This window comes from Ambystoma mexicanum, chromosome 5p (genome assembly GCF_040938575.1).
Source record: "Ambystoma mexicanum isolate Mex_15411 chromosome 5p, UKY_AmexF1_1, whole genome shotgun sequence".
NCBI classification, from domain to species: Eukaryota; Metazoa; Chordata; class Amphibia; order Caudata; family Ambystomatidae; genus Ambystoma; species Ambystoma mexicanum.
In genome coordinates this window covers 539390281-539415899 of record NC_090930.1, presented here as the reverse complement: position 1 = coordinate 539415899, position 25619 = coordinate 539390281, and the positions used below count along the sequence as shown (strand labels likewise).

General features: G+C 46.4%; 1 protein-coding gene across 4 annotated transcripts in view; it reads right to left on the bottom strand.

The window, feature by feature from the left end:
- Nucleotides 1-309: 309 nt before the first annotated feature.
- SYTL4 (synaptotagmin like 4) overlaps nucleotides 310-25619 on the bottom strand; it is a 1339985-nt gene continuing 1314675 nt past the window's right edge. For 3 of the 4 annotated variants that reach the window (XM_069612955.1, XM_069612953.1, XM_069612952.1), the window contains one exon: nucleotides 310-1367. In XM_069612955.1, the coding sequence (XP_069469056.1) occupies nucleotides 1231-1367 (137 nt within the window). In that variant the 3' untranslated portion in view covers nucleotides 310-1230. The remainder of the gene's footprint in view (nucleotides 1368-25619) is intronic. The other variant, XM_069612954.1, reaches the window with a different exon arrangement.

Sequence of the window (25619 nt, the reverse complement as noted above, 5' to 3'; positions counted from 1 at the left end):
AGCAGTGATCGGTGGAAGTTATGAAGGGGTTATTATTTGACTTTGCCATAATAGAAGTTACATTTTTAAGTAATATCATTTTTCATGCTGGGACACTCAAGCTCATACTTTTGACAAACATAACAAACGAACAGTGGCTGAAGGCCAAATGATGGGACTGAAAAGCCCAGAATAGCTCTAAACATCCTGCATGACGTGGAGCCGCTTGCCAGCTGTGCTTCATTTGGCCCATTCACGTGCTGCCCCCCACACCTGCTTACGCACGAAAACGCTTTGAGGTTTCAGAGAGTGATTGCTGCACACACAAAATAATCTGCAAACAGTAACTGTGATTTAATTGAGCTCTTAACATATACAAATACAAAACAAAACAATGTGTTACAATTCAGAAAAACCAGCACACACTTCAGATGAGTTACTCGTTAGGATGTTCTTCTTGCTGGTTATATTTAGTTCCTTCTTGAGGTTTATGCCCTCTGCTTGCGTATTTAAATAGAGAAAACGGGATGGTAATCAGTAAAAGAAAAGAATAAACAAACCGGTTGGTTTAGGGGATGGCCTTATGACCTGCATAGACGTTAATAAACACTTTCTCTGGCCAAATGCACAGAAGTTGGCCCATTGAAATACCAAAGGTATATAGAATTGCTTTGAACAAGTGCTGGGCTGTCAGTGCATATATCCAGGGAGCAGATGAGATGGCAGGTCAGAGTGCTAACAATCCGGGGGCAAGAGGAAAGAGACCGGAAGTTGGCTGTCTACAAACTACCATTGGGAGCATCATGTCACCAAGTCAGCAAGTCCGGCCTTCATTGGTTTAGTAGAGGCTGGTGCAGAATATGAAAAGGATAGTCCTCTACACACAAACGGGGTGCGGGGGGGGGTTAACAACCCTCTTGTAATAAGAATGTATGGCCACATCAATTAAAGGCCATCACCCAAACTGGGGAAGTGCAGATCAGTTGGTGGACTATGCCACTAGTGAGAAGACATGAGAGTTTAATTACGCCCAAGGCAGCTTTATATTTCCACCAGTAGTGCATCCCATTGTGAATATCACACATTGGAACAAGAGATATAGATCACAACCCTTTGTTTGTACATGCTTTAAAGTAAATATTAATTTATATTTGTGCATACATCTTTTTAAATCGTATTTATGTGTTCCCTTGGCCCCTTCCCCCGTCAGATGGGTGCCGGTCCAGTGCGGTTGTGGTATGTTTTGGGTTCTCATTGTTTCACCATGGTGGCGCGTAGGGGCAAAGTGCCCTCGGCCCAGGATTCAGGAAACTGCCTCATCTTCTGCCAGAGGCTGACTTCTTCTCCAGTCGAGTCCATCCAGTCCACAGGCTCCCCGTTGCTCAGACCTAGATGGGAAACAACACGATAGGCTAGGATCAGTACGGCAAGGCACTGTATCATGCAAGTCTGTATCAAACCGTGTGCAGCTGCCAGTTCCAAAAATACTTTAGGGATATGTAGTAACGCACTTGAATAGTGTGGCAGAATGCCCTTTGTTAGAGGTGGTTTTCCCTCAGTTTGGATCCCACAATGTGAGCATTCCCCAGAGACACAGTCAATATATTAAGCTCTAACACCTTAACCCAATCACAGTCCCTCAAACTCACTCCCCCTTCGTCACTTTCCCTTCACCCCACATGCACAGAGTAATGCCCATTCAGTCATGCGAACATTCACGCTCACACATGCAGTGACTGGCACACTCAGTGAGTTGTGCTCATCGAGTCAGGATACATTACTACCTTACAATGAAGACTTGTGCTCAGGACAACTAGTTTGAACATGCAGGAAAGGATGAATCTTGCCACTAATTTTTGAAACTAACATACATTTTTCTAGACAACAGAGAAAGGATCACACACATCCTAATACATACTGGCCTTTCATAGAGTAGAGTTCACCCCACAGACTGAACACTCCCTTGCTGCATAAACTGTTGGTGTCCCTGTCACCTAACTCAATGGAAGGATGCAAGGTTGAATCCTCTTCTGCTGGGATCAAAGGCTGGAAACTGCAGGTTATCGGTACAAAAAGATCTTGGAAACAGGCACTCGACCCACCTAATGATATTATTGTTTTCAACCAACCGGTTCCATTATAGGTCTGGCTGGAGATAATGTGCTCTCTCGCCAGGACATACACACAGAGCGTGCTCTCTCTGCAGAGCAATGCATATACAGAGCGTGCTCTCTCGCCAGGTCAGTGCATACACAGTGCGTGCTCTCTCGCCAGGTCAAAGCATACACAGAGCGTGCTCTCTCGCTAGGTCAATGTAAACACAGCGTGCGCTCCCTTGCCAGATCAAAGTATACACTGAGTGTGCTCTCTCGCCAGGTCAATGCATACACAGAGCGTGTTCTCTCGCCAGGTCAAAGCATACACAAAGAGTGCTCTCTTGGCAGATCAATGCATACACAGAGTGTGCTCTCTCGCCAGGTCAATGCATACACAGAGTATGCTCTCTCACCAGGTCAATGCATACACAGAGCGTGCTCTCTCACTAGGTCAATGAATACACAGAGCATGCTCTCTCGGCAGATCAATGCATACACAGAGCTTGCTCTCTCGCCAGGTCAATGAATACACGGAGCGTGGCCTCTCGCCAGGTCAATACATACACACAGAGCATGCTCTCTCGGCAGATCAATGCATACACATAGAGCGTGGTCTCTCGCCAGGTTAATACATACACACAGAGCATGCTCTCTCAGCAGATCAATGCATACGCAGAGCGTGGTCTCTCGCCAGATAAATGCATGCACATAGAGCATGCTCTCTCGCCAGATTAATGCATGCACATAGAGTGTGGACTCATTGCAAGATCAATAGATGCACATATAGTGTACTGTTGACAGATCAATGCATACACAGAGCGAGTGTGCTCTCTCGCCAGGTCAATGCATACACAGAGCGTGCTCTCTCGGCAGATCAATGCATACACAGAGCGTGCTCTCTCGCTAGGTCAATGTAAACACAGCGTGCGCTCCCTTGCCAGATCAAAGTATACACAGAGTGTGCTCTCTCGCCAGGTCAATGCATACACAGAGCGTGTTCTCTCGCCAGGTCAAAGCATACACAAAGAGTGCTCTCTCCGCAGATCAATGCATACACAGAGTGTGCTCTCTCGCCAGGTCAATGCATACACAGAGTATGCTCTCTCACCAGGTCAATGCATACACAGAGCGTGCTCTCTCACCAGGTCAATACAAACACAGAGCATGCTCTCTCACTAGGTCAATGAATACACAGAGCGTGGTCTCTCGCCAGGTCAATACATACACAGAGCATGCTCTCTCGGCAGATCAATGCATACACAGAGCTTGCTCTCTCGCCAGGTCAATGAATACACAGAGCGTGGCCTCTCGCCAGGTCAATACATACACACAGAGCATGCTCTCTCACTAGGTCAATGAATACACAGAGCGTTGCCTCTCGCCAGGTCAATACATACACAGAGCATGCTCTCTCGGCAGATCAATGCATACACAGAGCTTGCTCTCTCGCCAGGTCAATGAATACACAGAGCGTGGCCTCTCGCCAGGTCAATACATACACACAGAGCATGCTCTCTCAGCAGATCAATGCATACACAGAGCGTGGTCTCTCGCCAGATAAATGCATGCACATAGAGCGTGCTCTCTTGCCAGATTAATGCATGCGCATAGAGTGTGGACTCATTGCAAGATCAATAGATGCACATAGAGTGTACTGTTGGCAGATCAATGCATACACAGAGTGTGGTCTCTCGCCAGGTCAATACATACACACAGAGCATGCTCTCTCACTAGGTCAATGAATACACAGAGCGTGCTCTCTTGCCAGGTCAATACATACAGAGCATGCTCTCTCGGCAGATCAATGCATACACAGAGCATGCTCTCTCGGCAGATCAATGCATACACAGAGCGTGCTCTCTCGCCAGGTCAATGAATACACAGAGTGTGGTCTCTCGCCAGGTCAATACATACACACAGAGCATGCTCTCTCGGCAGATCAATGCATACACAGAGCATGCTCTCTCGGCAGATCAATGCATACACAGAGCGTGCTCTCTCGCCAGGTCAATGAATACACAGAGTGTGGTCTCTCGCCAGGTCAATACATACACACAGAGCATGCTCTCTCGGCAGATCAATGCATACACATAGAGTGTGCTCTTTCGCCAGATGAATGCATGCACACAGAGTGTGGACTCATTGCAAGATCAATAGATGCACATAGAGTGTACTGTTGGCAGATCAATGAATTTATTTTCAAGTTATTGGCATTTATCATAAAACAGTGACACATGGAAGGTCAATCGTGCCACATAATGCAAACTCTTTGGAATAATATGATAATGAACAAAGGTGAGGGGGGAGTGAAAAGAAAGGGGAAGAGCGAAGGGTGAGGAAGTAAGGGAAAGAAGAGAAAGAAAAAAAAGGGGAGGGGGGAGGGAGAGGGGGAAAGAGAGGAAGCAAGAGATATAAAAAGAGAGAACGTTCCAAACAGTAAACAGTAAACTGATAACATTAACAAACTGTCTCCATATCCAGTCTTCATCGTGCATTTACCAAGACTTCAGTAGGGGGTGTTGTAGGGAAGGGGGGGGATTCTTGAATGCAGCAATTTCCTTAGGTATTTGGGGGCCTCCCTCGTGGGTTTCTAAGTTTCTGCGGTTCAGCATGGTCCAGATAGTGCTTGCTCATAGGGGTTTATCATCTGAGGAGTATGTTATAGTTCTAACTATCTCCCTCCATGCTTCTAGGGTGGAACTGGACTCATCAGTGGATCTGGCAACGCTATCCTCCCACGCCCTAGTTTCTGCATCAATCCATCTAATAAGTTTGCTGCGCCAGGCGCCATATCTGGGCCCCGCTGACTTTCTCCAGGACATGGTGATATGTCTTTTGGCCAAAAGGCACAATAGGTCCATTAATTTCACCTGATGCTTAAGTTTGGCCAGTCTGGGGTAAGTTCTTAGGAGGCATTCTTCGGGAGTCCATCTGTAACTGGAGGTTCCTGCCTTCTCGAATGTCAGCTTGACTTTTGCCCACAGGGATTGTACTGTGTTGCACTCCCAAAACATATGTATGAGATCAGCCCCGTCCGCCCTACACCATGGGCAGTCGGAGCTCGCATTTTTGTTAAATGTCGCAAGCCTGTGTGGAGTGAGATATGTCCGATGCAGGATGTTTAGTTGTATAAAGCGGAATCTGTGGTTTCTCGACACAGCCTTAGGAAATGCTAGTGCCCTGGTCCATTCTGCCTCCGAGAGTTCTCGGCCAGTGTCCGTTTCCCATTTGCTTTTCAGGGTCTCTCCCTTTGGGTTGGGGTTAACATTGAGGTGCCGTATATTTGGGAGACCAGTTTCTGTCCCTTGCCTAGGTTATATAATAGAGTTGTGAGAGGATCAGATTCGGGTTCTTCTGGCCAGGTATCCCATTTGTGTCTTACTATTTCGCGTATCTTTCGATACCACAAGTATTGACTAGTGGGTATCCCGTCCATGTTCTGTGGTGTGCTGAACTCTTTAAAGGAGCCTTCTTCGTATAGATCTCCCCACATGTAAACCCCCTTCTTCTCCCAGGCCCTGAGGTGCAACAAGTCTGAGTCTGATCTACACAGGTCCCAAATCATTGGTATTTCTGGGGAGTACAGGTGTGTTAGGTTTCTTAGTGATTTCGTTCTTTGCCAAATTTGTTTTCCCAGGGTGGCTATAAAGGGTGCGTCACTCAGTTAGGTGTTGTGGCGCCCAAATAAGTTCTTTAAGTTGCAGTGGAGAGATCAGGGACTGTAGCAGGGGAGTCTCGGATGTGTTCTCGTCAGCTAGCCATTTGGACACAAAACTGAGTTGGGCTGCTAACTAATATTTTTCGAAATGCGGGAGTTGGATTCCGCCCTGAGCGTATTGTAAGACTAGCGTGGAGTTTGCTATTCTATGCCTGCCCCGCCCCCAGATAAAATCTCGAGTTATTGACCCTAATAGGCGGAAGAACGAGTTCTTGATGTAATACTGCACATTTTGGAACCTATACAAGAGCCTAGGGAGGACTATCATTTTGGTTATCGAAATTCTCCCCATTGCCGACAGTGGGAGTTTTGCCCAGAAGGACATTGATCTGCGCAGCGCAGGTATTGCTGCATTTGTGTTATGCTCGTGCATCAGTTGGGGAGTGTGCATGATCTGGATACCCAAATAGCGGAACTTGGTGGTCTGCCACTGTATCCCTAGTGTTGGGAGCTCCTCCGAGCATCTGTCCCTAAGGCCTGCTAGTGGGAATAGGCAGGACTTTGCCTTGTTGAATTGTATGCCTGAGACTTTGGAAAAATTGTCGAGAACATCCAGCATAGTTGGGACATTGAGATGCGGGTCTCTGACGTACAAAAGCACATCATCCGCGTAAAGTGAGATTATGTGATCTATCGCCCCTAGCCTTATTCCGGCATCAAAAAATTGTTTCCGAAAATAGATAGCTATAGGTTCTAATCCCAATATATAAAGCATGGGGGATAGCGGGCAGCCTTGGTGGGTGCCTCTGCATGTCCCCGAAACTTCTGACACGTGTCTCCCAGTCTTTACCCGTGCTCTTGGTTCAGTGTAGAGAATTTGGATCCACCTGATAAAACGTGGGCCAAACCCGAATTCCTTTAGGACCGCTAATAGCCACTCCCAGTATATGGAATCAAACGCCTTGATGGCATCTAGCGATAACAGGGCGTAAGATTCAGTGCTCGCAGCTGTTTGTGTAATGACGTGTTGAAGTCTGCGTAAGTTCATGGTCGTGTTCCGGCCTGGAACAAACCCACACTGATCTGAGTGTACGATATCCCCTATCTGTCTGGACAGTCTCTGAGCTAGGATTGTGGTTAGTAGTTTAACATCATGCTTGAGCATAGCTAGCGGGCGATATGAATCGCAGTACTCCGCCGGCTTGTTTGGCTTAAGAACTGGGATCACTAGGGTTTCCCTCATGCTGTCAGGTAAGATACCTTGTTCAAATATTTACGGGAAGACCTCATGTAAGAGTGGTATCAGAGAGGAACTATAAGTTTTGTAAAATTCCGAGGGCAACCCATCGCTCCCGGGAGCCTTGGCCGTAGCTTGTGTTTTAATCGCTTCGGCAATGTCTTCTGTTGTAATATCTGCCTCTAGTTCTTCGGCCTCTGCTGGAGAGAGCCTATGTAGCCCTATCTCTTCTAAGGTACCCGCTATGTGGTCCCCAGATATTTCTATTTCGTGGGAGTATAGGTGTTTGTAATAATTCTTAAAGGTATCATTTATTTCCTGTTGGGTCTGGTGTGTATTGCCCTGCTTGTCTTGGATCAGGGTAATGGTGTGTCTGGGATGTTCCTTCCTGCCGAGCCAAGCCAGGAGCCTACTAGGTCTATCTGCTTCTGTGTGCGCCCTGTTCGTTCTCGTAGCGAAATCAAACTTAGCGAGCCTGCTCCAAGCGTTCGAGCATTCCTCGCAGAGTGCTCGAAGTCTGTCTTCGTGTCGTTGTGGGTCTATGGGGTCCGTACTAAGCCTCTGAATCTCTGCCTCGCCCCGATCTAATTCTTCGCGTAGCGATCTTCTGATGCCACCTGCTTTTGCCAGGACCTCCCCCCTGGTCACCACCTTTAGGGCCTCCCATACCGTGCTTACATAGTCTACGCTTCCCTTGTTTAATTCTATGTAGTCGTCTATCGTATCCTGCAGTTCATCTCTGAATGCTTGGTCCTTCAGGGCCATTGTTGGCATGCGCCACATAGGGATGGGGGGCATGGGGCCAGTACGATTCCAATTTACTATTAAGGGGGAGTGGTCCGAGATCGTCCTTCCCAAGTATTCTGCTCCCTCCATCTGAGATAGGTGTTCTCTGCCGATAAAAATGTAATCTAGCCTCGTATGGAGGCCATGTGGGGATGAGAAGTACGAGTAGTTTCGTGTGTGGGGGTGAAGTTCCCTCCATATATCAGCCAAGTCTAGTCTGTCTATCAGCGTGTTTAGTGCTGTCGTGGCAGCCATAGTGGTGGTAGGTGGCCGTAGCGACCTATCTAGCATGGGATCTCGCACGCAATTGAAATCGCCACCTCAAATGAAAAGGCGGTCTCTGTGTAGAGCAGTTATGTCGTACATCGAGGCCAAGTAGGCCGGGATGCTGTTGTTAGGTAGGTAAGTGTTCACTATGCATAACTCTTGCTGTTTGATATGTCCCCATACAATCACATACCTGCCCTCTGGATCGCTAACAAATTTGGATAGTCGGAAAGGGAGTTGGGGGTGAATCCATGTGTATACCCCTCTAGCATATTTCGAGTAAGCAGTACCAAATCCCTGTCCCCCCAATGTTCCTGAAGTTTGCCCATAGATGTCGCTGTGCAGTGCGTTTCTTGTAAGAGCGCTATCCCAACCTTTTTCCTGTGCAAGTATGGCTTAATTCTGTTCCTTCGGAAGTAGGTACCAAGGCCCCTCACGTTCCATGTCATTATTTTCATGTTCCAAGCCATGTTACTTTAGGCTGGAAGTTGCTGATTACGGTGTCCTGTAGGGATGTTACCCTCAATTGGCAGATCAATGAATACACATAGCGCGAGTGTGCTCTCTCGCCAGATCAATGCATTCACAGAGCATGCTCTCTTACCAGATCAATGCATACACAGTGTGCTGTCTCGCTAGATCAATGCATACACATAAACAATGCTCTCTCTCCAGATCAATGCATACACATGTCTATCTGCAGACTTGTATAGCATAAAGTGCTTCCCACTCACCCCGTTCATATTCTCTTTGTTCCCAGAGTGCGGCCTGGACAGCGCACAGTGTGTATCTACAAGAAAGAGTTCCTGGGACACATGGCTGCAATTATATACCATGCACCCCTCAAACACAGACACGCACAAGCTGTGTGTTTTATTAGAATTGGTGAAACAGAATTTCAGATGGTACACCACAAAACACGGAAGATGATTTTGACTGGTATTCTGAAGCACAGCAAAACTAAACCCAATTGCACAGTGAGAAATAATGAACGTGAAGTTTGTTTGTTGATCCAGGGGCAGGCATAATTCGCCTAACACTCAACACCATGGAAACCGGTTCAGGGCAAGATAAAGTAAGATTTCGCAAGTCGGATGTCCAGCCAGGAGTTTATGGTGGGAAGATGATAAGTTTGTTGCAATACACAAAATCTGAAATTGGTTTAAAAAATCGTTCGGTACACAGGTGCATATATGCCAGAGATGAAGGATGCCCTATTTTGCTCTGGCATGAGATAAGACCTTTAAAAATGCAGCTTGATATCTGCAGAGCAGAACAAGTATACTCTGTAAGCAAGAGTCTGTAACCTTTGCTCAAACATTTTTTGAAACCGCTCCAAAAATTCATCATAATTCTGTAACCCAGAATCCTTATTCAAAATGAGAGGGGTAACCCAGATTCATAACCTTGGTGAAAAAAAAATGGAGTTTGGTCAAACAGTGTACTTCACACTGGGCGAGGTAGTTCGGAGGTCCACTGCACATTTGTCATGGTTAGCTAAGTTTTTTTGATTTTTAGGATAGTGCTACCAAGAAACCCTGCCTCCCCCTTTGTCCCACTGTCCTGCATCTCCCGTAGTCCGGTTACCTCCAGACCCTCCTTTCGTTTAGAGGGCTTTCTTGTTTTTCTGGTCTTGATGTTTTACATTGTGTTGCCTGCCCAATTGCTAAGAGGCTTGACAATCTATCATGTAGTAGGAGCCGGTGGGAGGAGGGACTGAGATGATCGATCCACTGCAACCCCTCCCCAAAACCAGTCTCAAGCTCAGCCCAAATGTCAAATGGCAATTTGGTAATAAAGGCAGGTGTCACATCAAGTGCTCCCTCCAGTTTAGTCCCTAAAAACAACTAATAACCCCAGAAAGAGCGAACAGCCACCCAGAACGTCTGGCGACCACCTGCAAATCCCCTGGATGCCTTGTAATGCATTGGGAAAAGGAAAAACCTTCCACACTCATACACACATCATTCACTCCAGGAAGAATCACCACCACACAAGACCCAATGCCGAGCGCAGCAGGATCATAGGAGTAACACAAAATGTTCCAGATGAGAGGAAGCGTGAAAAGCTGTGCAAGTTAAGTGCTCAGCACAAGAGTGCAGAACCAAGACAGGGAAGAAGGGTATGCACAGGGAAGAGGGAAGTGCAGCACAGACCAAGCCAAATGATGATGAGGGGGGGGTAAAAGGTACAAGAATCGAAGCAACCCAGGGATGAAGTGCAGAGGCACCAAGGGGGAAAGGACGGATTGACGGATACACAGAGAAGACACACACAAGGGAATCAAGGAATGAGCTTCGCAGGCAACTCCACACAAAGCAGGAACCGCAAGGAAGAGCCAATGCTTAGCATGAGGGAACAACGACCCAACTGATGGAGATAACAGAAAGACATTGCCATGTGTCGCTTTCACCACGGTTTCTCCTTTCACCTTGTCTGCGGTTCTTTACCCAGATGTGGTTGCATGGAACTTCCTGTTACTAACTGCCGGTGGCCATCTTACATAGGCATGTACTATAATCCATCTGGCCTATTTCTCAGACATTTCAATCCCTGCCAAATCTATCAGGCTCCCCTTGGTCCAACCTTCCAGATTCTGACAGAAAGTAGATTAACGGACTTGTGGGAAAATCTGTGCCAGGCCATATTGGCTTTGTAGTTTAGTAAAGCCAAATACAAACGTTTTCAGATAAAAAACAATGCCCTGTTCAAAATACGCTCAGGCCGATTTAGTTTGGTTGTGTACCAAATACATCAGGCAAAAAGGTAAGAATTAACCGAGCCCGAGATTCACAGGGTCGTTCAAAATAGTTAAGAAAATACAGTTGCCATTGGGAATAAAGATACACCCCGTGTTTCCTTTGTTTTTTGATGAACTATGTTGAGGGAACCAGGTCTCTTCACCTCTGGAAGTAGAGCGAGGAGAGGAAGAATTCAAAGTCCAGGTGATTCTTGACTCAAGGGTCTCTATTTTATTTTAAATTCTTTTTATTGGCATTTGTTTTCATACAACTTACATGAATACACTTTTAAGCATTAGTTCCATGCATATCGGACATGTAATCAGAGCAGTTTGTCCTCATAGTCAAGTAACGGGGCGTGGCTAAACGCCATGTAAGCAAGACGTGCCTGCTATGAGCTCCCGAGGATCCGAATACTGAAAAGCCTTGGCATTGCAAAATCGCCTGATAACTAACACATTAGACGTGGGAATCCTTTGGAAACAAGATACAGGAGCAGCGAGCCACGGAAGCGCCTGGTCGGTGAGATTGGTGCAGAGAAACGTAGCCCACTAAATTCGACTCTGGAAAATGGCACCTGCAAGGGAGTGAGTGGGCAGCGTCTGTGGGAGAGCGCAATCTGACCCAGTACAGTACTGCAGCGAATAGAGATGTTAACGACACTTAACAATTTGGTGCTGGAACAGAGGACTTTCCGACAGGGGACTCGGAAGGCAGCCACACAAAGAAGCAGAATCACCCCTGCTGAAGAGCAGCAACATCCACATCGATGCCCCAAGTCCCCTGGTTGGAGACGCGCAAGGGAAGTCTCATTGGACCCGTATAAGGGCGCCGCAGCAAGACCAGATGAGATAGTGCCGGTGACAACTTGCGAGAGTGAAGGGCTGTGCAGCCGGCGAGGTCAGCCTGGCACGGACGTGGTTGGAAAGCCATCAGTGATGACCGACGCCTTGTGGAAGCTCCAGGGCCAGGACGCTCTAACAAAAGGAGCAAGAGATCCGGAGCTGAGAGTTACAGCGCGACTCAGGCGGTAAGGAGCAGGGGGGTGAAGGAGACTGTCTAGCCCCAACGAGAGGTAGAGGATGTTTCAGGAAGCCCAACTGTACCAGAAGAAAGACTATAGATATATAAACACAGTGGCGACAGTCACCACCCAGCATCCCACAGCAGCCACCATACTCTACAACCACACATAAATGAGCCGTTTGTGACGCAAACAATTGGATCAAAGGAGACGGAAAGTTGTCACGGAGCCCCAATCTAACTTCGTAGAGTCCCTGAGCCTCCACGTTCTAAAAGACACTGCAGGTCAGAATGATAAAATAAAGACTCTGGAGCACACTCAGGATGTGTAACTATTAGGAAGGCAAGGCAACCACCATAAATGGAGCCCTGCGCATACGTTATCAGCAGAGTAGTGGTATGGTAAACAACAGTCATTAAGCCGGATAGATGGCTGCACCGGGAGCCATGCCACAAAACATTGCGTACGGGCACCATCCACCGAATAAGGGCACTTCCATACAGGCCTGTGACAGAAAAGGCAGCGACCACTCGCCACCATATTGCTGTAGCAACAGACCCAGTGTCACAGGAACTGTGCGCAGAGGTGCTGGCAGAGCCTCACGGCACAAGCAGAGAGACACACAACAGTGCCAATACATGGCACCTGTTCTAGCAAACCCAGACTATGACCGCAAATTTTATTTATTTTTGCATTGTGATGGAACACTCATGACAGCAGTACTGACACAAAAAACATCATTGGGTCACAAGCCTCTGGCGTACTACAGTGGTACACTAGACGCAGTGATGCAGGGGCACTTCGCTTGTGAACAAGCTCTCGCAGCTGCAGCGTTCGCCATTGAAAAGAGTGCAACAATTGTGATGGGATGCTCTGCGACATTGTACGTGGAACATTCACTGTTTGCAATACTAGAAAGGTCCAAGAGTACATTGACAACACAGAGAGCCACAGCATACGAGATAATACTATCAAGTGCAAACATACACATAGTGAGGTGTAAAATAGTGAACCCTGCCACATTCCTCACAGAGGCATGCACTGTGGAAGACATGCAGACACACGATTGTGCCACATACAGAGGGGAAGATGATGGTACACCCACAGCTAGTGAGGATGCATTGACTGAAGGAGAAGTATATTTCATAGTTGGGTTAGCATCAATTAATTCTGAGACAGGAGAAAAACACGTGGGGTTAGCAGTGGTACGATTAGAAGAAGGTGAATATGAAGTAATAGTGCAAAAAAGATTGCCCGCTCATTTTTCAGCACAGGCAGCCGAATTAGTGGCACTAATTGAAGCATTACATACAGCAAAGGGATGTGCAGTAATGATATACACTGATTCTGCATACATGACCACAACAGTACACAGAGGATTGTCATGATGGGGAAGGAGAGGATTTCGGAGAGCAGATGGATCCCCAGTGCAACACGCTGAATTATTATCTGAACTAATAGAAGCTCTAAAAGAGCCAACGGTTGTGGCATTGGTGAAATGCCAGGCCCATACAAACAAGGATGACGTCATATCATTAGGCAACGCGGCAGTGGACGCTGCCGCCAAAGAGGCGTCATATCTAACTAAGGAAACAACAGGCGAGTACATCTTACAAAAACATGTTGATGAAGAGCAGAAGGAGAGATACAACTCCATGCCAGTCCCTCAAATATTAGAGTTACAGCAAGAAGCACCAACCGAGGAAAAAGAGTTATGGGAAAAAAGAGGGTGTAGCCAGTAATCCACTGATCTCCTCTGGTGACAAAACAACACAGTTAAGGTAGTAATGACCCAGAAACTACTAGAATTAGCTTTCCAACAGCTTCATTTCCCAGCCCACAATGCCAAACAACACATAGCAGCAGAAATTCAGGAAAACTGGTTCGTACCAGGATTGCAAGAGCAAATATCCAAGCTGGCGATAGAAAGTACTACATGCCAAATATACAATTCAGGGATGACACCAAGAACACTACGAGGAACACTGCCTAAACCAATTGGACCATTCAGAGAGTTACACATAGATTACGCTGATGTGGGCGAAAGATGCAATAGGATCCCAATACGTGGTAGTGTGCCCCTTTTCAAGGTGGGTAGAAGCGGGCCCTTGCGCCCACCCAGACGCAAAATGCGCAGCCAAGTCTCTAGTGCGGGAAGTATTTCCCCGCTGGGGAATATGTGACGTAATACGATCTGGCAACGGAACTCATGTCATCAACGACCTGTTCAAAGAAGTAACAGCAATGTTAGGAATAACTCACAAATTATGCACGATTTATCACCCGCAATCAAATGGTAGTGTTGAGAAAATAAACGGACTCCTTAAAAGCAGACTTTCAAAACTATGTTACACACTGAAAAAGAACTGGGTATATTCTCTGCCCCTGGCCTTATTTGAGCTAAGAAACCAGCCCAGCAAGGACCACCATTTGTCCCCCCATGAGATAGTGACAGGTAGACGCATGCATACAGCACACTCCCCACTACGAAGACAATCAGATGCACACAGGAGTGCAACAGTACTAGGGGAAGAATTTCATGAGCATTTGAAAAAACTCACAAAAGCAGCGCGTATGATTGCAAGACAGCTTGCACCCCCATTCACACAAGAAGCAGCAAATTATATGGCAATGCCAGCCACTGATAGCCCTACAGGTCAGCTCATGCCAGGGGAGATGGTATATGTGAGGAGTTTCATACGTCGGTGGAAAACACCAAGATTTCACGGCCCATATGAAGTGGTGTACTGCACACCCACAGCTGTGAAAGTAAAAGGGCTGAGATATTGGATACATTTGTCCGACGTACAAAAAGCATATGACAGTGTAGCACAAGATGCAGAGACAGACAGGTCGGAAGAGGTGACACAAACATAAAAGGAAAATTAGACAACTGATGAGATCTGTGAAAGAGAAAAATGAAAATAAATATATGTTGCAGATGTCAACATTAAGAGGATTGCAATAAAAGGAATTGATTATAAGTGCTCGTTTTCTCTCTCTCTCTCGCTCTCCCTTATTTTTTTATCCATGACCTAGAATATGTAATGACGTTGATGAAAGACATTGAAATTAATATTAACATTACGTAAAATGAACAGAAAGCATATATGTGTTTGCTTAATACGCCTTTATGTCTCATTCTGTAGGAGCAACCATGCAACAGAGGGGGCCCCCGATGTCAATGACAGTAGATAGAAATAGAAATAGTGGTTTTAACTTGAGAAAGTATATGTCAGGGCTGGCTGGAGTAGTAATCAGGAAGAGTTTGTACATAGAATTAACATTGTGGTTGCCCAAGTCAAGATGGAGAGAAAGAAACGTAATCTGATTGGTTTAAGGAACAATAGTATGTTTGGTTTGTCTGATTGGTGGATAGGATAATGGGTTGGATTCTTGGGAGGTGAGCAAGATTCTAAACTGCCTTTCATCCATAGTAATTCAGTGGCTGCTTGTACATTAGTTAAGCTCCTTAAGTAAGGCCTTTCAGAGTTCAGAAGATTTACCAAAGAAGTAAGAAAATCGTTTGCTGAGCCAGAGTGAACTAGAAGACATCAGGTGGGATCATTCTTTTTAAAAGCTAAAAGATTTTCACAGGGAACTTTGATCTTTCATAAGAAAACTTAAAGAGTTAACGAGTTTTAAAGTTTACTGAGCGAAAAGACGTTTTACAGTTTTATTACTATAAGGAAACACTTCTGAAGACTGTGCGCTCAAGTTTTAAAGTTGTTTACTGCATGAAAAGTGTTTCAAGACTGTTTTAACGCGTGACGTCAGTAACGTTGTTATGGGAGCATGCGGGTATTCTGAGCGATAGAGCGCGTGTCCAAATGAATAGCGCAAGTGGTTTTTGAGCGTGTGCACATTTTTAACGTGAGAGACGTTGCGTAAGAAAGCACGTGTTGGGTTGCGATAGAGCGCAAGTCTATTTTTTAACTAAGCGCAAGTTGTTATGAACGCATGTACAATTTTTATGTGAGTGATGTTGCATATAACCACGTGTGTTCGGTAGCGATAGAGCGCGAGTCCATTTTTCTTAGCGCAAGTTGTTTTTTTTAGCGCGCGTAAACTTGTTTTCACGCGTGCGTGTATTTGTTAATATGCGCGTGTGAATTTTATACGCGAGGACAATTTTTCACGTCTTGTGATTTCGTGTGTTTATCGCAAACGCGTGTCAAGAAAGAAACTATGCGTTCGTGGCCTAGTAGGATCGTTGTCTGTCTTCCCCTTGTTCCCCCCTCCCTGCCTCGTCGCACCTTGAAACACTTGAAACACTTGTGTATAGGCGCGTTACAAATGCCATATCATATATCATATCGTATGTGTAAAAAAGAAAAGGTTCACACGCAGGAGGAGAGCAGCACTCAAGAAAGTTTATGAGTTTCTATTTAATGTAATTTTTATGCAAAAGGAATTCAATTCTTCAAAGAAAGACTGTATTTCACAAAAGCATTTAAAAGAATATCTAAGTCTGTAAGGTGCTTGCAAGGGTCATTACTTTAGGATTCTAAAGAGACTTGAATGGCTTGAGACTATATGCACTAAGCATGATAATTGTTTACAAGAAATTCCATACAGATAATTAACCTCTAAGTCTTATACAGAGGTTTAAGAGGTAAAGAAGTTAAGAGTTTATTTTAAGATAATTTTAGAAAAGAAGTTTATATTAATATATAAGTAATCAAGTGTATTTGTTTACTACAGATACCAGAGCCTACCAGAAGGTTGCAGGGCTGCAGTGTCTCTGTTGTTATTTTCTCCAAATTCCCCTTTCCCTTTCTTGGGGTTCTCAGCTCAGCTTATGCTTAAGGGTTGAGAGGTGAACTCCTGGTGAGAGTCTGTGGGGCCAGCATCAGCTCCTGTAGAATTCAGTCAAGCCGGACCCTGACAGTATAGTTCCGAGTGTGGACTTTTCTTTTGTGCATTAATATTCTTTTCAATGTTGTTTGGTTTGGTAGTTTATTGGGCCAAAACATTTATATCTATTGACCTAAATGAGGGGGGAAATGGGACCAAATTGGTAAAAAAGGGGACACACCTATATGGGATAGGTTCAAACTCATCTGGGAACATGGGACACCGAGAACTAGCACACAACACGCAAACAGCACAGCCAGCACAACTGTACCAGTACGCTCCATTACCCCATATAATGACTGAGTTTAATGTGTATAATATATGAACGACCCCGACCCCTCTGAATTACCCTGTCTATATGATGATACTGATCCAACAGCAGTACTTGTACCTGACCCAACTGAACAATATGCAGTATTCCCTAAGAGTGTGGAGCAAGAGAATGAAAACATTGTTGAGAGATTCATTGCCCTGTATAATGAGTGGGAAAAGGGGGGAACAGGCAGAAGATAAAGCCATAGAACACCTCAAAGGTAATAGGAGACGGAAAAGGGGAGCAGGAGGATAAAGCATGAATACTACGGGCTGGGATTAGATACAATAGAAGAATCAACAGCACCCACACCAGTCCAATAAATGATACGCAGACATGAGCTCAACGGTTAAGCAGACAACTAATGGGAGATGTTATGTGTGCTCTCTAATACCCTATGTCTCGGGTACTCCTAAAGTGCTGTTACCACAAGAGTCACCTGTTGCAGATGCAGTGTCTCCTTCATCTTGCACTATACAGAATAAAAAATACTTTTCAAGCACACACCGTCTCTTTTGAAATGCTGCAAAATGAAAAGACGTCTTACTCGAAACCTAAAAGAGTAATATGCCTGAAATAACCCTTTCTAGTAATAAAAGGAACATTATATTTGGACAATAAGTGGCAAGACGAGCAGATACCATGCAAAGCAGAGGCACTACGAGGGCTGGCAGACGAAAAATTGCAATGAATCCGAAGAATGTGCGCTTCCATATGGACCCAACACATTACAAAACTCACGTGGGTCACGGCCCTTGAAAAACCATTCAAACTGCAGAAAGAAATATCATATGAACTATGCTTCCATGGAGAGGAAAAAATAAATATGGGCACAAACAAGAACTGTAACAAAACACTCATTCCAGACATGAAAAAGGGACTGCTGCATTAATGGACACTTACTGGGTTTGCGGCAAACATGCGTACCTGCACCTCCCTCAGTCATGGAGGGGCACGTGCTCTCTGACAACGCTCCATTCCGCCCTGATGGTGATACCTGAAAGCCATATCCAAGGAGAGAAAAAGCTGTCGGCCGTCAACGATTCAGAACCCCTGCAACCAACTGAAGATGCCCCCATATATGCCCTATCCGAGGAAAACATGCAAAGCACAGTCTCAAGAAAAAGAAGGTCGTCAAATTTTATCTCCAGGGCGTCCTCAGAACTCTTGGCTCAAATCCCAGACAAGTTCCGGCTGTTCAACTCCGCCAAGACGTTCTTTGCCCACCCTTGTCCCAAGCATCCATGAGCGAGCCAATGCAAAATGGCTCCAAATAACCCGCTGGGAGCTGATCCAACTGGCCAACGACACAGAATAAGGATTTAATGTGATCAAGGTGGAGCTAAGGGCCCTGTGGCTGATGACAAAGCAGAGCAGGTACGTCCTAGACCTGTTGACAGCCATGGATGGAGGCGTTTGCCGAAAAATTGGGAGCGCATGCTGCACGTTCGTACCTTCTGCAGACGCAGACAATGGAACCTTGTTGCACGTTATAGCAGCCGTGCACAACCTTGGCGAGCGTATGAAGGAAGAAGGAGGGGTACAGCCCAGCACCCGGTTCAACAACATGTTTTCGTGGGTACCTTCCTGGCTCGGGATGGCTGTCAAACTTTTAATACCTACCATCGTTTTCCTGCATTAGAATTTTTGCGTTTGCCAATTAGGTCTCAGGTGCTGCGCAGATGCAGTACCTAACGGTGCAATGATGATGGTGACGATGGGCAGTGCAAAAGGAGTGACACAGATGAGACACAAGGCACAGGTACAAACAGGGGATGACTTGGGACCAAAATACAGGCTAACAGCCATATACAACGATGGGTATATTGTAGATAGATTATATCACACCACAATAAAAGAGCCCTGTGAGCTAGCTTGGTATAATGAGGTGTGGGTGGACTTGGAGAGGGATGGGGCTGTATCTATATACCTTGTACTCCAGGTGAGTATGCAAGGGCTGGGGAGAGTCTCAGGGCAGTGTGCAGAGCATGGATGTCATGAAAGGAAACACCTGCATGGGATGAGGCAGTGGCCGAGGAGAAGGAGCGTAAAAGATTGGGCGAATTACAATATTCGTTACTTAAGTAATGAAACGGGGGAATGTATGGGAGGAAAGGTCTGCTAGCCCTCCTCCCCTCCATTCCAACCCGCTTGCATACTATGATTCGTCCAACGGCTACCCATGTGCCTGTGGCCAGGGATGCCGGATAGACGGGGCAACCCATATGGATGAAAAACTCGACCCGAAGGCTTATTACAGACTCCATTTTCTGAACCACACTCCGACTCCATTTTGTACATGGTAACACATGCCTCATGAGCAAACCAGCCTGCAGGGCTGCAGCTCTCCCTTCAAGATCGCGCACAGCAGGCCAGCTATTTCCCTCACCCTCCTCCCCTCGGTGTCCCTGCAGCAGACCTGTTCTCATGGGAGAGCAGGCGCGAACACGCTACAAGACAAATACTGTATCTTTCACCTTCCGCAGTCTATCGCTGACCTGTGAAAGATCAGGCAAAAGCTTGGGTTTGAGAAAAACAATTCATCTCCACAAACATGTCCCCGTCCCCTTGCAGACCCTACATTTATGACCTAGGAAGTGGATAACCCCCCAACCTCGCTCCTCTTTTGAAGTAACAGACATGTACCCCACTCCTGTGTGCCATTCCGTTTTACCCACAGTGCTACTCTCTCTGTGAAGGCAATAAATCCCCTTCTCTAGTTGTGTATCAAGGGGCTGATTTTATTAAACGTACCAAGACGATCTTAACCTATTTCACTGCGCATAAAGCTATGGTTTACATGTCTAGGCCCCATATTGTTGGTTGACTATTATCCTTTTGTTAAAGACTTACACGGGTGTACGATAAGTTAATGTACTCATTCAGTATGATTCAAGTTATAAGATCCAGGTGCTCGATGGTTTTCTAATATTATGGATGCTCACAAACATGTTCAACTGGTATATGTTTATCATGTATATAATATAAAATGGCAACGCCTCAAGTCTAATGGAAATAGATTCATTTCGCAGGATGATGATTATGGTAAACATAACAGTATAACCTATATTGTAATCAGAGTTCACTCATTATTTTGATGTACTTGTAGTCACAATGACCTAGTTTTACCTCATCATAATGATTCACATATAACCCCACAACGTGAACGGGACCCAGCTCAACAGGCCCCAGAGCTCTCTTTCTCCCCTTTCTTGCAGCGCCGCGCACACAACCCCCCCACCTACCTTCCCTCATGCTGGGCTGATGGGTGAAGGCCCTAGTTCTCACTGACGGTCTGATGCTACAAATGTAACTTCTCACCCTTCCGCTGAGCCTGCACCAAGTATCCACCCTCCCCTCAGCCCCTTGACGCATGATGTCACCATGAACTCGCCTCGCACCCCCTGACACTGGTTAAAGAAATATGGACAATGAGCCCCTTACCCCAAAGCCTTTTGATGTAACGACTGCATGCCTCTCATCGATGTACCACCCCAGACCCATGATCCCATGTGTGGCAATATATTCTTCTCACAATAACTAACAATAAATAATTGCCTTAGGAGATCTAAAGGAATGGTTGATGAATGTGACAACATAATCTCATGAATAAGTTTGCCACCTGGACCCACGTACTCTCACTTTTCTTGTCCAGGTCAAATGGTTAGTAATATATCTCTCATGTGTTAAATTAGATAGATGATGGTCAAGGTATGTGTGGCCACAAGGGCAACTGCTATGTAGAATAAATTGTAACAGCTCGGACATCATCTGACCCTGCGCTCCACCCCGAAGAGCCCAGCTGACCTGTGCACCCCTCACTGGCACCACGTGGACCTCCGCCAATCCTGGAGCACCTGACCTAACAAATACATAGTGTCTAGTCTTCACCATCCAATCCCCACTACTTAAGTGCCCCCTATAGTTTACATCATCGATGACGTGATTTTGTAATAAATATTAATGTTTTTCTTTTGTCTGGCAGAGCCCTCTCAGAGTTTGCAGAGTTCTCTGCTTGCCCTATTTGGTTTTGGATAAACTTTACTTTTTAACTTCACCCGCACTTGGTCCTGGTCTCATTCCCTCCTGTGGTGTGTCCATTACTGACTCTCATTGGGGAGTTATTATTGCATTTATGGGGATGCACACTTTCAAGGCCATGAAGTTCTGGAAGACACTACCATAAGGGATGATAGGGAGAGCAGCCCTGCTGAAGATAACAGTACAAACCCGCCTCCTATACTATTTCACAAACATACCTTATAATATTTGTGGGGTTGACAAACTGTGGACCTGTAGGGTGCTGGTAGGATAAGGTGGTCCGGTGGTTGCTGTTAGGCAGGTTACTCAGATATATGGACGAGTCAGGTTTTTGTCATTATTAAGGTTGTTTATTCCTTGGTTAGTAAGCACCAATGAAAAACATCATTGTAGGCATAAATGACAGTTTTGACATGTTGATTCGTTACACAGCCGACGCGCGTTTCGACCTAAGTCTTTTTCAAGGCGTGATTTGTGAGTTGATGTGGTGGTGATTTGATGCACCCAGTGAAGTGACATTTGAAGCCCATTTGTATTGAGGATATTCGTTTTCCATCCATTATGCATACATTAATAGGTAGTTTCAAACATAAAACAATTGCAAAATTGAAAACATATTGTGACACCCGGGAGAGGTAGTTTAGCATGTTGGTGATGATGAGTGATGGTGACAAAGTATGATTTATTGGGCAAAACAATATAACAATTAGTAGATTCATGTCATGAGCACTACTCCCGAGGAGCCAGGACTGGCCCAGCGCCCCCGGAAGCAGACCCTTCTTCCACATCTCTGGACCCGGCAGACCCCTACAGGGGCCCTTTGGACCGTGTCCTGGCGCTTTTGGCGCCAGGCTCATAAAGGACTTCAGTCCCGGCGCCATAGGCGCCGGGCTCATATTGATAAACTGTGTAATAATGCTTGGGTGGACTTACCTGAGGCAGACTATGCTGCATACTTACCCAGAACAATCCAGTCTGGCTGAAGTCCCCAGCCATCAGGGCTGGGAGGAACTATTTCCTCTATTCAGGAACTCTTTTCTTACCTGGGTGGGGCCGGTGGAAGAACACACTACTGAAGCACTTCTCTGCTATTTAAACCACGCCCGATGGATTACACGTGCTTTGCGTTATTCTGCATCAGCTGCAGGACGCTCACCGAGACAGCTCCTGCATCCTGGCTCCTGACACGCCCGCCAGCACACGGAACACCTGCAAACAGACAAGAAAAGAGAAGGCGAGCATTAGAAATTATACTTACCGGAATCCGGCCTCAGCAATCCTACCTCCGACGATCCTGCAAAGGAAAGGTACAAGATTATCAGCGCTCTCAAACGCTCGCAGCCGCGCCGCCTTGCCTTACCCATCCGTGGCCTTGCCGAACTCCACCGCGGCCACGACGCCGGCAGCATCTCGGCACCTGAAAGACAGAAAAAGACAGTCATTAGAGGCGCCCGCTCTAAAGCGGCCACATTTCTTCCACTTACTTACGTGCTTCATCACACGCGACAGCGGCTGTGTCGCCGGCAGCATCTCGGCACCTGTAAGCAGAAAAAGACAATCATTAGAAGTAAGCAGTCGCTTTTCTTTTGCTTACCTTCCACCACCGCGGCCACGATGCCAGCTACATCCCAGCACCTGCATAAGAGGAATACATGGTGAGCACTAACTAAGCACGGAGAACAAATACTCACCAAGAGACTTACCTGCTTTAGGTTTCTGGGCCCCGGCTCCTGTGGAGAAAAGACACTCATACTTACGGCTACCGCAGGAGAGACGAATTGACACAGTGTCCGCAACTATTTCCCATCCAGTGACGTAACTGGATCCTTCGCACCCCTGCACCTGAAGCAGGATGGAGAGCTCATCTTTACAATACCTAAGGTGAGAGCTCGCAGAAACCAAGTTGGGGGTCAAGAAGAGTGAGAAACGGGAGATTGGTGGGAACACATATCCACCCCAGCTGGTAATCAATCCCTTTTCTTCCACCTGCAGAAAACTTACTCTACAAGCCAGGCAATCCAAATTCGGAGGACCCGTCCAGAGCATCTTCCGGGCCCTGCGCCTCACAATAGAAGAAACGGTAGCAGTCCAGTTCGGGTCAGCGACTCTGTGGGAATCAGGTGAGCGTTACAGAACGCGAAGCCTACCAATAATCTCCTACCCAGGCGCTATGGAAACTTCTGATACAGATCAACTGGCCCAGCTACTGGGGGAATTAAGGGCTGAAGTTCTTGCTGCTCGCCAGGAGACGAACGCCCTCAGGAGAGAGTTAATAGTGTCAAAGGAACGAACTGACGATCTTGCCAGACAGTTATTACAGAGCCAAGCGGGGCAAACCCCTCTGCCCAATCCAGGGGGGAATTTTACCCCAGTTACTTCAACCAATCCCGTTCAAATCAACCTACCTGGAAATGTGCCACTGGCACCACCTGAACGTTTTGCTGGAGACCCTAAAAGATTTGCAGTGTTCATAAATCAATGCCGATTGCACTTTCTCTGCAGGCCCGCGGCCTTCCCGAATGACCAGACCAAGGTAGCATTTGTACTTTCGTATCTTAGCGGCAGTGCCGCTGATTGGTCAATTCCACTGGTTACACAAGATGATCCAATCCTTCGGAATTTCCAAGCCTTCCAGACGAGTATGGAAAGACTTTTTGCAAGGCATTCCCAGGGGCAGGCCCTGGACAATGAACTCCTTTCCCTACGACAGGGCAATCAGGATCTCTTAGCCTACATTGCATCCTTCAATAGGTTAGTTGTGGAAACTGGATGGCCCGAGTAGAAAAGAATCACGCTATTTCACCGAGGTCTACGCGGCGAACTCAAAGACGTCCTGGCCTAGGTCGTAAATCCACCTCAGGACTGTTCGGATTATATTGATTTGGTGGTCCAATTAGATCACAGGCTTCAAAACAGGAAGGCGGATCGATCCAGGTTTGAAACCCGAATCTTCACTAAGACTGAGAGCAACTCCAAAAGTGTCGATGGCACCGAACCTATGCAGATTGGGGTTGTAAAGGGCCCCTTAACCCAGAAAGAGCGTGACAGAAGACCGCAAATGCAACTGTGTCTATATTGCGGGAACTCGGGACATTTCCTTCGAGACTGCCCTGTAAAACCACCTAAGAAGACCGTAGGAGCTTCCGACAAGAATTCCGAAAAGTCTGAGCCGGGAAACGACCTTGCCCGACAAGCGTAGAGGTCCGCTTGCCGAGCTTAAAAACCAGTTCTTTGACCTCGCACTTCATTATGCCAATGGTCTTCGTAAATCCGAAGCAGCCAGAAAGATTGCATGCAATTAAGGCATACGTGGACAGTGGAGCTATAGGAAATTACGTGGACCGCGAGTTGGCTTCCAGGATGAACCTACCTCTTTGCCCAAAAGCTGTTAAAGATGTCATCACCACTGTGGATGGGACTGAGATTGCCTCCGGGCCGGTAACCCATACCACTACTGAAGTGACATTACTAAGCCAAGACGGGCATTGGGAGGTAATAGTGTTCGACGTGATCAAGGCTCCGCAATTTCAAATAATTCTGGGAATCCCTTGGTTGGAAAAACACAATCCTCAGATTGATTGGCGAGCAAAGACGATAACGTTCCCAGAGTGTGCACAAACCTGCTATCTACGATCAGACATTGGCCTAGCGTCAGTAACGGCCGACAGTTTGCAATTACCGCTAGAGCATCGAGAGTTTTAAGATGTTTTCCAAAAGGAACAGGCTAACACCTTACCGCCCCACAGGTCATACGATTGACAGATAGATCTACTACCCGGTGCAACTCCTCCTTGCAGCAGGATCTACGCCCTGACCGAGCCCGAGACCCTTCACCTGCGACAGTACCTGGACCAGTACTTGGCCAATGGTTTTATTCGTCCATCGAAGTCCCCTGCATCCTCGGCTCTGTTCATCGTGCCAAAAAAAGAAGGTGACCTCAGAACCTGTATAGACTACCGCGCTCTGAATCAGATAACGGTAAAAAACAGATACCCTTTACCTCTGATCCCGGAACTCCTTGACCAGTTGAAGGATGCTTGCATATATACAAAACTAGACCTACGGGGGGCTTATCACTTGGTACGGATCAAGGAAGGGGATGAATGGAAGACGGCGTTTCGCACTAAATATGGGTTATTTGAGTACAAGTGATGCCTTTCGGACTATGTAATGCACCGGCTGCCTTCCAATATTTTATGAATGATGTCCTCATGGAGCTCATTGACGTCTGTGTTGTCGTCTACATAGATGACATTCTTGTTTACTCCTCTTCGGAAGCAGATCACCGAAATCATGTTAGAACAGTACTTGAAAAACTTCACCAACACAAACTATTTGCCAAACTTGAAAAATGTGTTTTCCATGCCACTGAAGTCGAATTTCTGGGTTTTATCCTGACACCCAAAGGAGTCCACATGGACTCGCGAAAGGTGGACGATATTCTCAAATGGCCATCACCTACTTCTGTAAAAGGCGTTCAGAGCGTGTTAGGCTTTGCCAATTTTTATCGCAGATTCATTCCGGAATTTTCACGAGTGGTACAACCCATCACGGCTCTCTTAAGAAAGAATAAACGTTTTGAGTGGTCTGAAGAAGCTGAACAAGCCTTCCAAGAGCTAA